Below are 16,277 nucleotides of genomic sequence, written 5' to 3' on the forward strand. Positions count from 1 at the left end.
ACAACTTTGCACATAACACTTTTCCGTTTTCATGTATTAGTGCGCAATCAAGTTCCATGCTACTTTTACCCCTAAGTCATGCATATGGAGGTGGATCGTTGCAGTGGGGCCGGGGGGGGGGGGGGAGTGCGAGGCCCAATCACATGCATGCAAATTAATACCGCTACATCTCCAGATCTCTACATTCGATGTAACCTACCTTGTTTTGCCCCTAAGACACATACGGGAGGTGGACCACTGCATGAATGGGAGGGGAGGGGGCACATGAAGTGAGAGACCCAATCCCAGTTTCTTCGAATCTGCTCATTCAACACAAGCTAAGTTGAGTACAAATTATTTTAGAGAAACAATGAGAGCTTTTCTTGGTATGATTGCTTAACTTTACAATGACGAAGTCATCGCACATGAGCCACCATTGAAATTACATAAGAAATGATGAAGTGCTTATCATTTGTTATGGGCAAATGACCGTCGCCGGGTGCCCTTGTGCTCATGCCCGAGCTCTATGACTAAGTTGGCTCCGTCAATAACCTTACACGAAGATAATTAGGAATCGAGGCAAGTACGCAACGATAACAACCATATAGTGAGCACACCGTTGCTGGGTGCTACAAACCTTCTCCCAGTTTAATTATCTGCCGATCAAAGATTGTTTTTGCTGGATTTCTGAGTCAAGCGATTCCTTCTTCTCTGGTAAAGGAGCAGCGACAGCGGCGCGTCGACGACTCGTTTTGACGGCAATAGTGTCCTTCGAGGGTCTCGAAATCTTGATACAAATTTTATTATATTTAAAATACTTCATATACTTTCGATGATCTTTTATAATAGATCTGATCTTTTCGAAAAAAAATGGTTTTCTCCTGCTTCGAGCGCCGGTCTCCTCGTCGACACGGCAGTTGGGACTTGGGAGATCGTTCGGCCAGGTTGCCATCCGATAGCTATCGAGCGGCTCGCAGCCGAGTCGGAAGCCCTTGTGGCACGCGAGCTACGAGTGCGCCGTCGAACGCTGAATCCGAACACGTGGTGGCAGATCACGTCGGGTATGCTTTTTTTTTCCCGATCCATTATTTTTACCAGACCCCCGCTGGGGTTAGCCCGACTAATCCCTTCCATCCCGCACCCTTCGTCTAATCGCCCCCAGCCCATGGAGGATTCCAAGGGGAGCGACGGCGGCGGCGAGAGGCCCGGCGCCGACCACAACCCTATCCCGGATCAGCCGCCGCCGCTCGCTGCTCCCGGAGGAGGGGACGATGCCGCCGCGGCTGCTGCTGCTGCTGCTGCGGCGGCGGCGGCGGCGGCCTTGGCCGAGGACGAGGCGCGGCGCCCGTTCACGGCCCTCAGCCAGGTCGACGCCGACCTAGCCCTGGCGCGCGTCCTCCAGGAGCAGGTAAGTGGCGAGATCTAGCGGCCCGGGCCGTCCCCTCCCCGTACCTAGGGTTCCGAGGCGCGCGACTAACATCCCGTTTGGATCGGTTGCAGGAACGGGCGTATATGATGCTCCGGATGAACGGAGTCGGCGGCGGCGGCGGCGAGGGCAGCGACTACGGGAGCTCGGAGGCCGGGAGCTACGAGTACGACGAGGATGCCGAGGAGGACTACGAGGAGGAGCTCGAGAACCACCTCCGCGTCCACCACCACGAGCACCCAGGCGGTGGCGAGGGCGATGGGGACGATGATCTCGAGGCTGATGGCGAGGGCGAGGGTGAGGGTGAGGGCGAGGATGAAGGCGAGGATGACGGTTCTGAAGAGAGCGAGTACGAGGAGGAGGGGTTCGATGAGGACGAGGAGGTGGAGGATGTGGATCTAGACCCGGCAGAGTACGAGGACGACGAGGCTTATGCGCGGGCGCTTCAGGACGCTGAGGAGCGTGAGGTTGCCGCGCGGCTTATGGCTCTCGCTGGGATCAGCGATTGTGAGTTTGGATTATTCTTTTCGGGTCACTTCACAGTTGGTGCGGGTTGCTGATGTACAGTTCTGCTTTTCCTTTGTAGGGCGGGCGGTGGAGCATGTCGAGGATCAGATAAACGACGCGCAGGTACTGATTTATGTTTCCTTGTCTTGGATGGCTTTAAATTTTGTATGCAGAAGTTGGAGGTTGGGAGCACCAGTTTTGATAAAATGATCATGTACCGATAGCGATGCTTATTTTGATAATGCGTGTGACACACAGTGTAGTAGTACTTGCTTATTTTCATTGATGCAGTGATATAATTCCTTGCCAGAGCTAAATTATTCTCTGATATACCATGACACTTATTTTGGAACGAAGGGAGTAGTAACCAAAGCCAGATGCCTATGTGAAGTAGGCAGCGTTGCTGCATACCACTCTTTGCTAGAGATGTGATTGTGCTGGAGGGATTTAGAGTTTCTTGGTTGTTGAAGGGAGTGCTGCGGCATTCCGTTTGTCGATGCTGCCTCTCCTCTCTTGCTCGCTCGGGAGAGGCATTTGTTCATCTACTGGGTGCGTCCTGGGCTGGTCGTGTTCTAACCTCAGGTTTGACATGTAGAAGTGCAAAAAAAGAATCCCTCTAGCAAAAAAGGCGCTGCAAAGCGTGCATGTGCGTCTAGTAGTATTCTATAAGCGGTAAATTTACCTCCTGCTATATTTTCTCAGAGGATTATGGCAAGCACCTCCAATTCCTCTAATTTCTATGCGGAGAACTTTGTGTTCGTTCAAATTGTGGCATTGTGTTTTTTTTTCATACTTGTTGAAACCAGCCGAATTTGAACAGAGTAACTGACTATTTACAAATTTGCATGTGTTATTGAAAAAACACAGGATTCATGGCAAGAGGTTGATCCAGATGAGTACTCTTATGAGGTAAGTTGTTTTTGTTTATTCCCTTTGCTGCCTGGGCCTGCATCTAAAGTTCCAAGATGCAATGCTAATGGTTCTAGCCATGGTTTCAGGAGTTAGTTGCATTGGGTGAAGTAGTTGGCACAGAAAGTAGAGGTCTCTCTGCTGATACACTTGCTTCCTTACCTTCAGTAACTTACAAGACAAAAGATATGCAAGATGGCAACACAGAACAGTACGTTCAAATACTTTTAAGTTTCATAGCCTTCCAGTAATATATATGTTATTAAAGTGGCATGCTGACGTGTAATTATTGTTGGTAGATGTGTAATTTGTCGTGTGGAATTTGAGGAAGGTGAATCTTTGGTTGCACTTCCCTGCAATCATTCATACCATCCTGACTGCATTAATCAGTGGCTTCAAATAAATAAGGTACAATGCTGCTTTCGACTTGGTTATTGTTAGAACATGTACTTCCCATAGATGAGGATTGCCTACGTTTTCTGGTATGAAGCATATCAGGCAATCACACCTGAACAGAAAATTTAGGGTTCCTTTGTACCTCTACTATACACCATATGTCTATGCTTATTACTCTAGTTATTATACAGCTATGACTTGCTTTAGCCTTATACCGGTTGTCTGAAATGCACTTCTGTGCACATATATCTTTCTAGAGGATTGTATGATCAATAGTTATGATTTAGTTTCATATATCCCTTTTAGTAAAGCTAGTTTCATATATCCCTTTTGCAAGTCAAGTAGAATATCATAAGTAGTGGGTGCTATTGGAAGAGGTATGTCGTAATAATTGTTAGTAGTACACCCATTTTGGCTACACAAGAGTTCTTAAGCAGTTATCTTGTCTCGCTTTGGTTAAATGAAGATAGCATGGTGAAAGAAATAAGGAAGGGCTGACTGCTTTGTTGTGCCCCTGAGCATTTTCTTCCTTTGTTTGGGCTTCAGTATCTTGAATAACATCACTGTCCACAACTCGCCTATGGGATTCGTAACCGGTCTATAATGGTGTAGATAGACACTCAGAATGTTGCTAATTACCAACTCTCAGTTATGCACCGGAAACAGTAATCTTTAATGTATTTACCATTAGACCTAAACTCAATTTACATCTTGACTTATATGAGTGGAGTAATAAAATAAAGCTTTTGGCCTTCAAGTATAAAATTGAACTTGTGTACTATGGAGTTTTTTCTAGTCTCCCCTGGGTCAATGAAATACCTGGACAGTCTTCATGCGCCAGGTAGTGAAGGCTGTTCCAATACCTGGACAGTCGGCACGGATTATAAATCCAATAGCTTAGTTGGCTGACACAATAGCTAGGTGGACCTATAAAGCAGGAAATAATGAGGCATAAATGGTTTACCAAACTAGAATTCATTTCCTAAAAGGACATTCTTGTTGAGAAATTCTTATATATGACCCTTTGAATTGTAGCCAGCCAGTTTCGGATAAGTTGTATCCCTTACTACAAAAAGGGCAGGCCTTACTGTGCAGGGAGGTTGCTAAAGCAATACAAATGTTTTCATCATTCATGTCTTGATACAAATATATCAACTATAAGATTCAGCATACATATCGATATAAATAAAACACTATTTAAGTTCAGGAACCATGCAAATACAGCTACAACCCTATAACAATTGAGTAAAGATACATATAAAATTTTATTTATTTTCAAAATAATCTAAGTATTATTCATCTTCATGCCAAGTTATCAATAATACTCCCTCTGTCTCAGCGACACTTATTTTGGGACGGAGGGAGTAGAAGATAGACGCCCACTGGAATGAAAAAGATAAAATCCATCTTCTTAGCTAGTTCGGACCTCTCGGGCTTGCTACAAGTAGGGTCCCCATGAGCAACTGTACCCGTAGACCTAAATCTGAAAGAGGAAATGTTCATGTGTTGGCTCAGCGTCAAATGCACGTTTAGCTTATATAGACACTGCATATGAGTAGGGCAGAGACACAATGGATAAAGTACATGGTGGTTACCTGTGAGATTGTTTGTGCGGTCTCTGACCGCATACCCCCTGATTCTGGCCATCCTATTCATGCAATGCCGTTGGGCTTTTTTGCCGCTAGCATGGCTGCCGCCACTCGTTGTGCCTGTGGTTGACACCTCCCCAATGGATATTGTGCCATGACCACCCAACATTTCCACCATGTGCAATGTGCCATTGTTGAGGCCGACTGTTCATGATGGAAATGTTGGGCGGCTGTGGCACAATATGCATCGGGGAGGTGTCGAACATATGCACAACGTTTGGCAGGGCTGACCGGTGGTGGCGGACAAGGCCCATGTGCAAGTCGCACGATGATGATATGATGTGGATAACCAGGATCACAGAGGTCGCTGCAAGAGTCAGCGCAGACACCCTCGCTGGCAGCCATCGTGTTCTCCATCCATAGCGCTTGTGTTTGATGCTCAGATGTAATTCAAGTTGAACGTACATTTGATACTTAGGAGCTAACACCTGAACATTTTCGCTGTCAGTTGTGTCTACTAGTGCAGTTGCTCGTGGGGGTCCAGCTAGTGGCAACCCCGAGCGGTCTGAGTAGCTAAGAAGATGAATCTTCTCCTTTCATTCTTCTGTTGGTGGCAACTTTGCAGGAAGTTAACAATTCTCAGATTACTTTGAAAATAAATAAATTCTTAGATGTATCTTTACTTAATTGGCTGAGTTGCATTTGCATGGTTTCTGTATCATATTATGTTTTATTTACATCTATGTCTACGGTGAATCTTAAACTTGAAATATTTTTGTTAACACATGAATGAACGAAAATGTTTTTCTTGTCTTAGCAACCTCCGGGCACCCTAAGGCCTTCTTTTTTTCTGAGTAAGAAATGCACCTTATCTGAAGTTTGCCGGCTATAATTCAAGGGTTACTATGCTTGTTAAATTCTTCCTATATAACAGTTGCTCGACAAGAATATGATCTGTACAAATAAATTCTCCTCTGGTAAAGCATTCATCATGTTTCTGCTTGTAGAAAGAGCATCGCCTTTATATTTGCTTCTGCTAAAAAACATTTGTTCAGTAATATTAACACCATGATTTTTGTGTGTTAATTAGAGAGGTAATTCAAGTTGTTGTCATGTATGATGTCTAAACGATTGCGTTGCCCTGATAAGCTCTATACACCGTGGCTCCATGCCAGAGTCCTCTACCAGTAGATTGTATCTTGTTGATCCCATGTTAGCTGAGGATTATATACACACTAGCATGAACCACAAAACTGATTGCAGTTGTATTTGATGAGTAGTGTACAACAACCAATGCACTTGTTACTTGGCATCATAAAAAGGTAATACACCATATAACCATAAAAGGGTAAGAACACCATAGCAGTTTAACGAATGGCACGTGTCTGGGCTGGATTTTGATATTTGGAAGTTACGAGTGGCGGCTGGAGGACGGGGATTGGGGAGGAGGGGTGACTGGGAAAACATTCATTGGCAGATAGTCAGATTGACTGGCTGGGTCGTTTAGTGGTAAAAGAAAATGCGTACTGCCATGTATGAATCGAATACTTCCCATCCAAAACACGAGTGATGTGGTGACTTGCTGGTTTGATTGAGCTTTGTATAGCGGCAAGTGAGGGGTTCGAGACTCCGCAATTGCATTATTTGCTTTATTATGATTTTCTTTCACAAACCAAAATAGGGCTTGTCCAGTGGGGTTGGAGACTCCGCTATTGCATTTTGTGTGTTATAGAAACCCGATGGATCCTGGGTGGATGAGGGAGTAGGGGTGAACTCACCACCACCACAACCAACTTGAATTTACAAGACAGTAGATATAGATTTGCCGCTCTCTTAGATTTTAAATTTTGACAAGATGTAGTTGACTATGTGCAGGTATGCCCTATGTGTAGCGCAGAAGTTTCTACCTCAGCAAGCAAGCAGGCATGACCAACAGTCGTTGGTAAACCAACTTCATCTTCAGAAAAGAAAAGAAAAACACCAGTTGTTGGCACTTGGTAGGAGTATCGAGTATGTAGTGGCATCATTCTAGTATCCCTGATGTTTAAACCAAAGCAAGGCAGCAGAAACTTCTACAGTACAAACTTGCAAGGGGACCAGGGACATGGAGCATTTTTTTTATGCCTTGCCGCTGATGCTCCGCGTTCTCTTACTCTTGTACACTAACTGTGTTACTACCGTCGATCAATTTTTTCTTTTCTCAGTGTATATTATGAGTATCGCATTAATGCATTGGGATTTAGAGATTTATATCTGGAGCTAGATATGCAGTATGGGTGTGCTGGAATTTATATATTCCCATTTAAGCGCTCGTCATCACATCAGAATTGATGAGTATTCCGAATATTCACAATTATAGGCAATCAATTATGATTGGTCGTGCATTATTTAGATGTGAATAATTGCAGATTTATTTTGATATCTAATTTATTAGAAGTGAATAAATGCAGATTTATTTTGATAAGTACGCATTTATTTTGTTCCTTAAATAAGGTCCTCGGCGATTCTATAAATACCGGCGAGTTCCTTCTAATCAGAGCCCCACATCGGCACAAGTTTAATCTCACAACTCAGTCTCGTGAAAAAAGAAAAAAGAAACTACCAGCCTCGGAGTTTCTCACAACTCAGTTTTCTCGCTTTTTCTCTCTTGCAAACGAGCCAGGTATCTTGGGTTTGTAGATTCCCGCCGTTCTCGTGATATTTATGGTCCGTGCAAAGTTCATACAGCTAATTATGTTTTTGTTTCCTTTCAGTAGTCTGAAAGAAAAAATAACCCCAACGAGGACATGGAACAGCCTGGAGGCCAATCAAGCACCGGAGGCGTTAGCGAAAATCAGGCCGAGCGAAGCAACCCCCTTGGCTACCTCCTCACCGCTTCTTCGGCTATCGGCAGAGTGCAAGCCCCTCTGAGGGCATCGTATGAGCATCTGGGGCCTTTCAGAGGTGGTGCACCACGCTTTGGTCCTTCGACCGCCAGCGTCTCCCCTGCCCGGAGCCCCCAGTTCAACAATCTCCTTGCCAACCGTACCGTGTCTGCGGGGAGCAACAATGGCGTGGGTCGTGGACTGCCTTTTCCCATGCCACCACGCGTGGTGCAAGGGCAAGGATCGAGGTACCACGCCACTGGAAGGGACGGTGTTTTGCCGTCATCGCTTATGCAAGCTCGGAGCACCGACCATTTCACCTTCCAGTCGTCGGAGCCACGCTCCATGGCACCGAACAGGGGCAACCACTTCTATTCGCAGTTTCTCGCGCCGCCGCGACAGGTGGTGCCTGCGCAGTTCCTTGGTGGTCTGACCCCGACGGCTTCCGGGGTTGTCAACGCTTCGTCGGCACTAGGAGCATCAGAATCAACCCGAGCACAGAGTGTCTTCCTGCTTAACAGCGTAGACTCCGGTCGGCGCGACGTGCTTGCACGAGAAGCAGGCACCAGTATCATGCAACGGAGAGAGCCGACCCGCCGTGTCGGGGAGCTTGCCTTTCTCCCAGGCACCGGATCTGTGCAAGGCATGGATCCACTGGGCTTCGACGACGGTCTCCATCATGAGCGTTCGCTTCTTGTAGGCACAGGATCTGTGCAACACACGACTGGCTTTGACGACACTCGCCTCCATGGGCATTCTCTTTTTGCAAGTACCAGACCCGCGCTGCGCATGGAGATGATGGGCTTCGAGGTTCATAGCCTCCATAGGCGTGTGCTTCTTACAGGCACCGGATTCGTGCATCGCACAGAGCTAATTTGCTTCGACATAGGTGTCTTTAGGCATACACTTCTTGCAGTCCCCGGATACGTGTCACGCCTCAGCGCTGGCACAAGGCAAATGATGGAGTCATCAGGCGCAGGCATGACACGTGAGGACAACCGAGCGGCGGTGGCGGTGAGAAATGAGGCCATATTGCGGCGCCTGAATAGGATGGTTAGGGTCTTGGAGGATGGGAGAAGAGCCCGCGCTGACATCCTTGCAGGTAACCACACCCTACTTCATCCATCATCATGTCCCTCCTTTGCTCAGATGCAAGTGTGATCCATGTTGAACTCAACATTTTTGCTTTCTGGTTTTGTTCCAGCTTCTCGTGGTCATGGGCGGTGAGGTGGTGGCAACCGGGCGCTGCCAGATGGGTGGAAGTAGCTAAGGAGATGGATCCCGCCGGTCGACGAATATCTTTCGACATGAAGAATAAATCTTAGATGTGCCTTTACTTTGCTAGAGTTTTATTTAAAATAAATGATCACCGGACCAATGCCATGTTTTTACTACAGTTTATCGTTATTGTAAGAAGGATTTTAGTTTTATCCGTTTCATGTTTCTAGGTGAAATGCAATTATATATATCTCTTGAATTTTCTTTTCCTCGAATATGTCATTTCTTTATTGTGCAAGAGCATATGTCTGTTGGTGATAGTTTAGATGATAATAGTGCAGAGGAAAAATTAAAACATTTCATTGTATAGTTGGCTTCCCTTGGTAAACCTAGTGTCGATGTTTGATACCGACATGCTACAGATAGCTAATTTGTTCGGAGGGTGTGTGAGTGGCAGATCAGAGTGGCTACAAACAAGAGACAAAATGAACTACCTACATTCGTGTTCACATACGAACACGTCACCGTGAAAGCGCAGGTTTATTCCCAGAGGGGGGGGGGGGGGGGGGGGGTGTGAATGGGAGATTTTTAGAAATTTGTCAAACTGATGAATTTAACGAAGATCAGAGTGAAGAAATAGAAACGAGAATGAAAGTAATTCATCACAGAAATAGAGAGCATGCATACAAGATACATACAAGTGAAGAACATGTAATCAGACAAGCATACACACATGAGGAAGACGAACTGAAGAAATGAAAAACAACATGATGAAAGTCTTCAGTTCAAATTTTTCAGAAGGTAGATCACAAATACTTCAACAGCAAATAACTTAAAGGTAAAGGTGAGGAATTGGAAACCAGGTAGGCTCGGTGAAGACACATCAATTTCGTCGACCAGTTCCAGTTGCTGTGTCAACTGTACGTCTAGTTGAGGCAGTTGAGATGAATTCAGAAGACACTTAGTCTTCACTGTATTCCTCTTGAGCCGAGGTCACAACAGACCTTGCCCAATCACTCGTGGTAAGTCTTCAACATAGACTTCCAAAACCTTCACGGACTTGTTCACTGGCACACCACAATTACTCTTGGGTGCTCAGAACATGACGCCTAACCGTCTAGAAGAATGACAGTCTTCAAAGGTAACAGGCGTCGGATCACACAGATCATTCTCTTCAGTGATGCTCAATCACTTTGGCTCTGGTTGGGTTTTTCCTCACTTGGGTTTCTGTTAAATTTGTTAGAGGAAGGGTTGCTCTCAAATGACAAGTGTCAAATTCTCTCTAGAGCAGCCAACCAACAAGTGGTTGTAGAGGGCGACTATAGGCAACCCGATATAATATTTCATAAATGCCCCTTCGGACATGACCGTTGTCAGGATAAGGATCCGACAGCTGGCACATGACGCATCAATGGTCGAAAAATTGAACTCTCAATTTCGTCGGGACACTCAATTTCCTCACGATAGGCAGATCGCACTAGCAAAATCCTAACTCCTCAGACTGACCAAATTCGTCAGTGACCAGATGAACTGCTTCACTGTCGCTTAGCAAATTCGTCAGCTGTATTGAGGTTTCCAAAGGCTTCACTTGAAGCAGCTAGAGCGTGTATAGGTTTGAACATCACATTGGAAATATGATATATGTTTCACCTAGACCCCCTTTAGCAATACATTTTTTCCTATGACTCAAATAAGAAGAAAGAAACTATGAAAACAAAGTCTTCAGGCTTCAAAGTCTTCACACCAATTTCGTCAAGGCTGTACCAATTTCTCCACTTGAAGAAATACCTTTTAGGGGTCGTCTTTCTTTGGTTAAACCAAATCTTCAGGGACTATAACACCTGTGTATAGTCACAAACACATTACTTAATTTATTTGTCTTCATGATGAGAACATGGCTACCTTGGATACGACCAAAATTATTGCAAAGATGCATATTTGTGAGGTGATTTCTAATGCAAACTATGCAATAATTTATTTATGTTATCCATGACAAAAATACTTCACAGACTTTTGTACCATGTCTAATTGCAGGTGTATGGGACATTCTACAATCCCCATATGAAGATAAGGGAAAAAGAGAAGTTTATGTGCTGTTCAAAAAGTCCTCTCACGTCACTTTTGGGCCAACAGAAGATAGAGTCCAAGTCTCTCACATTCTGGACTCAGATTCGGACTACACAGACATATCTGACTTAAAATGCCAAGAACTCTTTATCCGAACTCCGAATTGGGTGATTTTTTTGAAAAGTAGATTTCGTGCTCTTTCCAACCCAATTGGATTCACCTTCAAATTCGTCCGGAGCATTGAGATATTGATGAAACAATCTGATGCTGCACCAGAATCCGAGTCAAACTACAAGTCCAAAGGTGTTGCATCACTTCCACTTGGGCCCATTGGCCTTGTACGACCTAGGGTTAGTTTTAGGCTTCCTTGGGACATCCTCCCACCTCCTTGGCCGCCCCCTTGCTCCTATATAAGTAGATCAATCTAGTAGCTTTTTTGCTTGGGATTTGTTTAGTTAAAAGTTAGCCATTGCAACTTCGTGTACTTAGTTTGTGTACAACGACCAGACCAAGACTGCTTTTGGATCCCCATCTTTATTAATAGTTCATCTACATTCACAATATTCAGATTGCTTTTATCATATTCTTGCTTGTTCTTCGATTGCGTGCAGGAATAGACCTTCGTGGTCAGACTGATTGTGCTTCCAGCATCGTCAGTAACCTTAGGAGATTGGTTTAGCAATTGCTAAGGCGCAACTCGTGCATGTTTGTAGTCGGATCGTCAAAGTCGACTCTGCCAAATCGATAGCTATCATCTCATCGAAAGATCGGGACACCCTCGCCTCTATCAAGTGGTATCAGTTTTCAGGTTGCTTAGTGAGAATATCCAGTTATCCCTAGATTAGATTTATTTTCTTACCTACTATCCAAGAAAAAGCCATAAAAAAGTTAGATCTTTTCATCCTTTATCCAAGCCAGTCTGAGCCTTTGCAATTTTCTTTTCATTGTTTGCATAGTTGAATTATTGGTTGCATCGTCGTGTCGAGTTGCTGGTCTTAGTGTCTAGTTCCTTTAGAGTTTCGAGTTCTGTTCACATTAGTCACATCACCGCTGCATCATCATTCCTTCCAGTGTCGACCACCGCCATCCATCCATTTCCACCACGTGCTCCCCATCGTCCATTGTCATAATCATAGTTGAGGCCATTCACATCTTCGCTTGATCCAATCTGCATCTTATCTAGTTTGTCTTGGAAAGAGGGAGAGAGAAAAAAAAGATAGAAAAAAGTGAGAGAAAAAAGTAAAAAAGTGAGAGAATAAAAAAATGAAAAAATATTGAAAAAAGGAGACAAAAAAAAGAGATTCAAAGTGTGCTCCTCCCTTGTTTACGTGCAGCGCCGTGATTTTGTTAGCGTCTCTAGGACGGTCTAGCCTAGGACCATCACAGTACCGTCATTGAGCGTTTATTCAACATTGCATCTCTGAATTGATTATTGCTAACTTTTTGCTACCATATATATAAAGCCAACGCAGCTCCACATATTTCTACACTGTGCATATTTACGTTCACGTGGCAATCACTTTACTCAATCTTCGGAGTTATTTGACACCGCTGGTTGCCTGTCAGCACCTGCTGTATGGTAAGAACTTGTAAGATGTTGATATTTGCTTTACTGTGAGCGGTTTACCACCACATCCTAGTAGTTCATAGGAACATTATTCTTGAATTTTGTTTCTTGTTGAAACTAATCATGACAGGTTTCGGAGATAGAAGTTCTTGGATGATGGATACATCTTCACCATCACGAGAGGTGGGACAACACACACAAGCACATGGTCAGGTTATCTCTTTACCGTCATTTGAGGGTAGATTTAATTCTGCTATTTATCTAGCTTGGGAGCTTGAAGCAGAACAAGTTTTTAGTCACCATGATTTTTCTGAACTTGAGAGAGTGAGAGCTGCCACTGGAGCATTTACTGGTTTTGCTTCTGTTTGGTGGAGTGTGCATTGTAAGAAAAACATTGATAACCAACCAACAACTTGGAAAGATTTGAAAGCCGTAATGAGACAACAATTTTTTCCTCCTTACCATCGTCGTGAATTGCTACGCAAATTGGAACAATTAAAACAAGGCAATAATACTGTTCATACTTACTACCAAGAGGTCAAATCATATATGCATCATTGTGACATAGAAGAATCCGAGGATGGTACAATGAATAGAGTTACCATATCTTTTGTTAGCCACATTTCAGATTAAGCAACACCGAGGGCGGCTTTGTTTTCAAGAAGGGGAGGATGATGAGGACATGACTACCTTGGATACGACAAAAAATATTGCAAAGATGCATATTTGTGAGGTGATTTCTAATGCAAACTATGCAATAATTTATTTATGTTATCCAGGACAAAAATACTTCACATGCTTTTGTGCCATGTCTAATTGCAGGTGTATGGGACATTTCTACAATCCCCATATGAAGAGAAGTGAAAAATAGAAGTTTATGTGCTTTTCAAAAAGTCCTCTCACGTCGTTTTTGGGCCAAGAGAAGATAGAGTCCAAGTCTCTCACGTTCTGGACTCAGATTCGGACTACACAGACATACCTGACTTAAAACGCCAAGAACTCTTTCATTCAAACTCTGAATTGGGTGATTCTTTTTTTGTTGGAAAGTAGATTTCGTACTCTTTCATACCCAATTGGATTAACCTTCAAATTTGTCTGGAGCATTGAGATATTGACGAAATAATCTAACACTGTAGCAGAATCCGAGTCAAACTACAAGTCCAATAGTGTTGCATCACTTCCACTTGGGCCCATTGGCCTTGTACGATCTAGGGTTAGTTTTAGGATGCCTTGTGTCGTGGAATTGTCACGGCAGATGTCCTCGTGCAAGGACTTAGTCGTGGAGCCATCGCAGCTAGGAAGCTTAAAGGGGTTAAACGGGACAAGGAACACGAGGGTTATACTGGTTCGGCCCCTTACGGTGAAGGTAAAAGCCTACGTCCAGTTGAGGCGGTATTGATTAGGGTTTCGATGACCAGGAGCTAAACCGTCCTGCCTGGTTATCGATTTGGTCTTACTTGTCCCTAAACCGCCGCCGGGTCGTCCCTTTATATAGAGAGGTTGACGCCCAGCGGCTCTCAGAGTCCCGGCCGGCTCATAACAGTGTCCGGCTCGGACTCTTAACTATTCTTGCCTTACACTACAAGTTTCACCCTAACGGCGGTTAACACTACGGGCCTTAAGCCATCTCCGGGTCTTAAGCCCATTATTGACCCGCCGTCTTCAAGTTTGGTGCTGGGCTTCGCGTGATGACCATTATGACGTAACCCGGCCCCTCCTGGGCGGGTGACTCTAATGGTTATATCCTCAACATTAGGCCCCAGATTGATTTGAACCGGTTCATGTCAATCTTCAATCCCTTTGAGAGAAAATCTTCCGGCTTATATTTGTGCAAAGGTTATAACCCGCCGTGACGTCATCTTCTGGATTCCTGATAACCCGCCATGACGTCATCTTCCATTAAGTTCATTTTTTATTCTGTCATATCCCAACGGATCTTATCCTTAATGGCCATCCCGAAAATCGAGGCGCTTCTGTGGCGAGATAATCACGCCTCGGCCTCCTCGTTTCTCGCGCCCACTTATTAGCCGCACCTTATAAATAGGCCCGGCCCGTAAGCCTTCATTTACCTATCTCCTCCATCGTCTTCCTCCTCTGACACCCGAGAGCTCGAGCTCTGCCGCCGCCGCTCTCCTGGTCTTCGTCAACCTTGGCCGCTGCATCACCCTGACCGGTCCAGATAAACGGCGGCGACCTCTGCGACTCATCAGCACCCGTAAGTCCTTGCCACTCCATAGAGTAGATCCGCATTAGGGTTCTTGCCGTTCTCCCCTGTTCTTCGCAGTTCGTCGCCATTTCTTCACAGTTTCTTCTACACGGCCCCCTTGGATCCAGAAACCATATAGAACTCGTGCGGCTGTGGTTTCGCACCCATTTTCAATAGTAGCATGTCCCCTTTACTTGCAAAGAGATCTCCTTAGAGCTCATGAACTTCTCTGTATTAGCTTTCTAGGTCTAGAAATTTTTTCTTTCTAGTCGATCGTTTGATCCAAAATAATTACGCGATCTGTGAAACTTGTTTGTGCCACACTTAGTCAAAAATTGCATCTGTTAGCTATGGCGGCTCATATCTCCGGCTTAAAAGAGGCCATGTGCTGTGAACTTTCCGGCTCATTTATGATAGAGTTTTAAACAACTTGAATTACTCACGATGCCCACAGCGGCTTAGATAACCCGACACAATTAGCCATATGTCATTAGGCCCCTTCATAAGCCGCCATCTTGAATATTGAACCGTAAACTTCCTCCGGCTTATAGTTGAACCGGACATTTCCTTTTGTCATAGGCTTTCGTCTTCCACAATGCCGCCCAAGGCTCCCAAGGCACCGATCATGTGCAACTGGATGAGATCCAATGTTACTGATGACACTTTAGCTGATTTCGTGAAGACGGGTTACCTGCCAAAAAAGGAGGTCATGTCCTATCGTGCCCCTGACCCGTCGGAAGAAAGACCTCAACCAAGAGATGGAGAGGTTGTGATATTTGCTGATCACATGAGCCGGGGCTTCGCACCTCCCGGCTCAAAATTCTTTAGAGATGTTCTGAACTTCTTCGATCTGCGGCCACAAGACATAGGACCCAATTCCGTGTCAAATATTTGCAACTTTCAAGTATTCTGCGAAGTATATCTTGGAGAAGAACCCAACCTACTGCTCTTTAGGGAGCTGTTTTATCCGAACCGCCAGAACGAGTGTGCCAACGGGCCTAGCTTGGAGCTTGGCGGAATTTCAATCCAACGACGGAGAGACTGCCTCTTTCCCTATGCTGAACCGCCAAGCCACCCGAAGGACTGGAACCAGACATGGTTCTACTGCCAGGATACCTCTCCGGCTGATGAGAGCCCTCTGCCCGGCTTTCGCGCCCTGCGTCTGGAGCCAAATCACCCCCTGCCAGACAAACTATCTCAAGCTGAGCGTCAACCACTGATCCCCACCATCAACAAGATTAAGGCTCTCCTGGGAAATGGCCTCAACGGCATTGATCTGGTCCGGGTCTGGATTTCTTGGCGGGTGATTCCCTTGAGCCGCCGCCCCGGCTTAATGTGTGATTATACGGGCCAGAAAGATGACCCTCTGAGGCACAGCCCCAACAACTTACCTGAGGATGTCGTTGACGACATGACCAAATCCCTCCTGAACGAGAGCTTGGCAGACTGCAGGAGGACAGGCTTAAACCCCTTCTGCAAAGCTAACCCGGCTCCGGCGGTAAGCTACTGTCCTGAGCACCTTGCTTTCCCTTTTAATAGTTTTCATCTG

At 45.2% G+C, this 16,277-nt stretch overlaps 2 protein-coding genes across 2 annotated transcripts; both read left to right on the forward strand.

The window, feature by feature from the left end:
- The first annotated feature begins 1,086 nt into the window (after positions 1 to 1,086).
- On the forward strand, positions 1,087 to 7,056 carry LOC109740681 (E3 ubiquitin ligase BIG BROTHER-related). Its single transcript, XM_020299733.3, has 7 exons — positions 1,087 to 1,387; positions 1,480 to 1,912; positions 1,992 to 2,035; positions 2,780 to 2,821; positions 2,911 to 3,032; positions 3,121 to 3,229; positions 6,682 to 7,056. Exons 1-7 carry the CDS (start codon positions 1,145 to 1,147, stop codon positions 6,733 to 6,735), a joined length of 1,047 nt encoding a protein of 348 aa, XP_020155322.1. The 5' UTR covers positions 1,087 to 1,144; the 3' UTR covers positions 6,736 to 7,056.
- A 151-nt stretch (positions 7,057 to 7,207) lies between these two features.
- Positions 7,208 to 9,163, forward strand: LOC109740710 (uncharacterized). Its single transcript, XM_040390709.3, has 3 exons — positions 7,208 to 7,468; positions 7,560 to 8,772; positions 8,875 to 9,163. Exons 2-3 carry the CDS (start codon positions 7,593 to 7,595, stop codon positions 8,895 to 8,897), a joined length of 1,203 nt encoding a protein of 400 aa, XP_040246643.3. The 5' UTR covers positions 7,208 to 7,468; positions 7,560 to 7,592; the 3' UTR covers positions 8,898 to 9,163.
- Positions 9,164 to 16,277: the final 7,114 nt, after the last annotated feature.

Source organism: Aegilops tauschii, chromosome 5, assembly GCF_002575655.3.
Source record: "Aegilops tauschii subsp. strangulata cultivar AL8/78 chromosome 5, Aet v6.0, whole genome shotgun sequence".
NCBI classification, from domain to species: domain Eukaryota; kingdom Viridiplantae; phylum Streptophyta; class Magnoliopsida; order Poales; family Poaceae; genus Aegilops; species Aegilops tauschii.

Bases quoted from the DNA above. Each gene is read 5' to 3' on its own strand.
- LOC109740681 (XM_020299733.3), top strand. From the start codon at position 1,145: ATGGAGGATTCCAAGGGGAGCGACGGCGGCGGCGAGAGGCCCGGCGCC. The intron at 1,388-1,479 runs GTAAGTGGCGAG...GATCGGTTGCAG, and splicing joins CGCGCGTCCTCCAGGAGCAG to GAACGGGCGTATATGATGCT. The intron at 2,036-2,779 runs GTACTGATTTAT...GAAAAAACACAG, and splicing joins ATCAGATAAACGACGCGCAG to GATTCATGGCAAGAGGTTGA.
- LOC109740710 (XM_040390709.3), top strand. From the start codon at position 7,593: ATGGAACAGCCTGGAGGCCAATCAAGCACCGGAGGCGTTAGCGAAAAT. The intron at 8,773-8,874 runs GTAACCACACCC...GTTTTGTTCCAG, and splicing joins CCGCGCTGACATCCTTGCAG to CTTCTCGTGGTCATGGGCGG.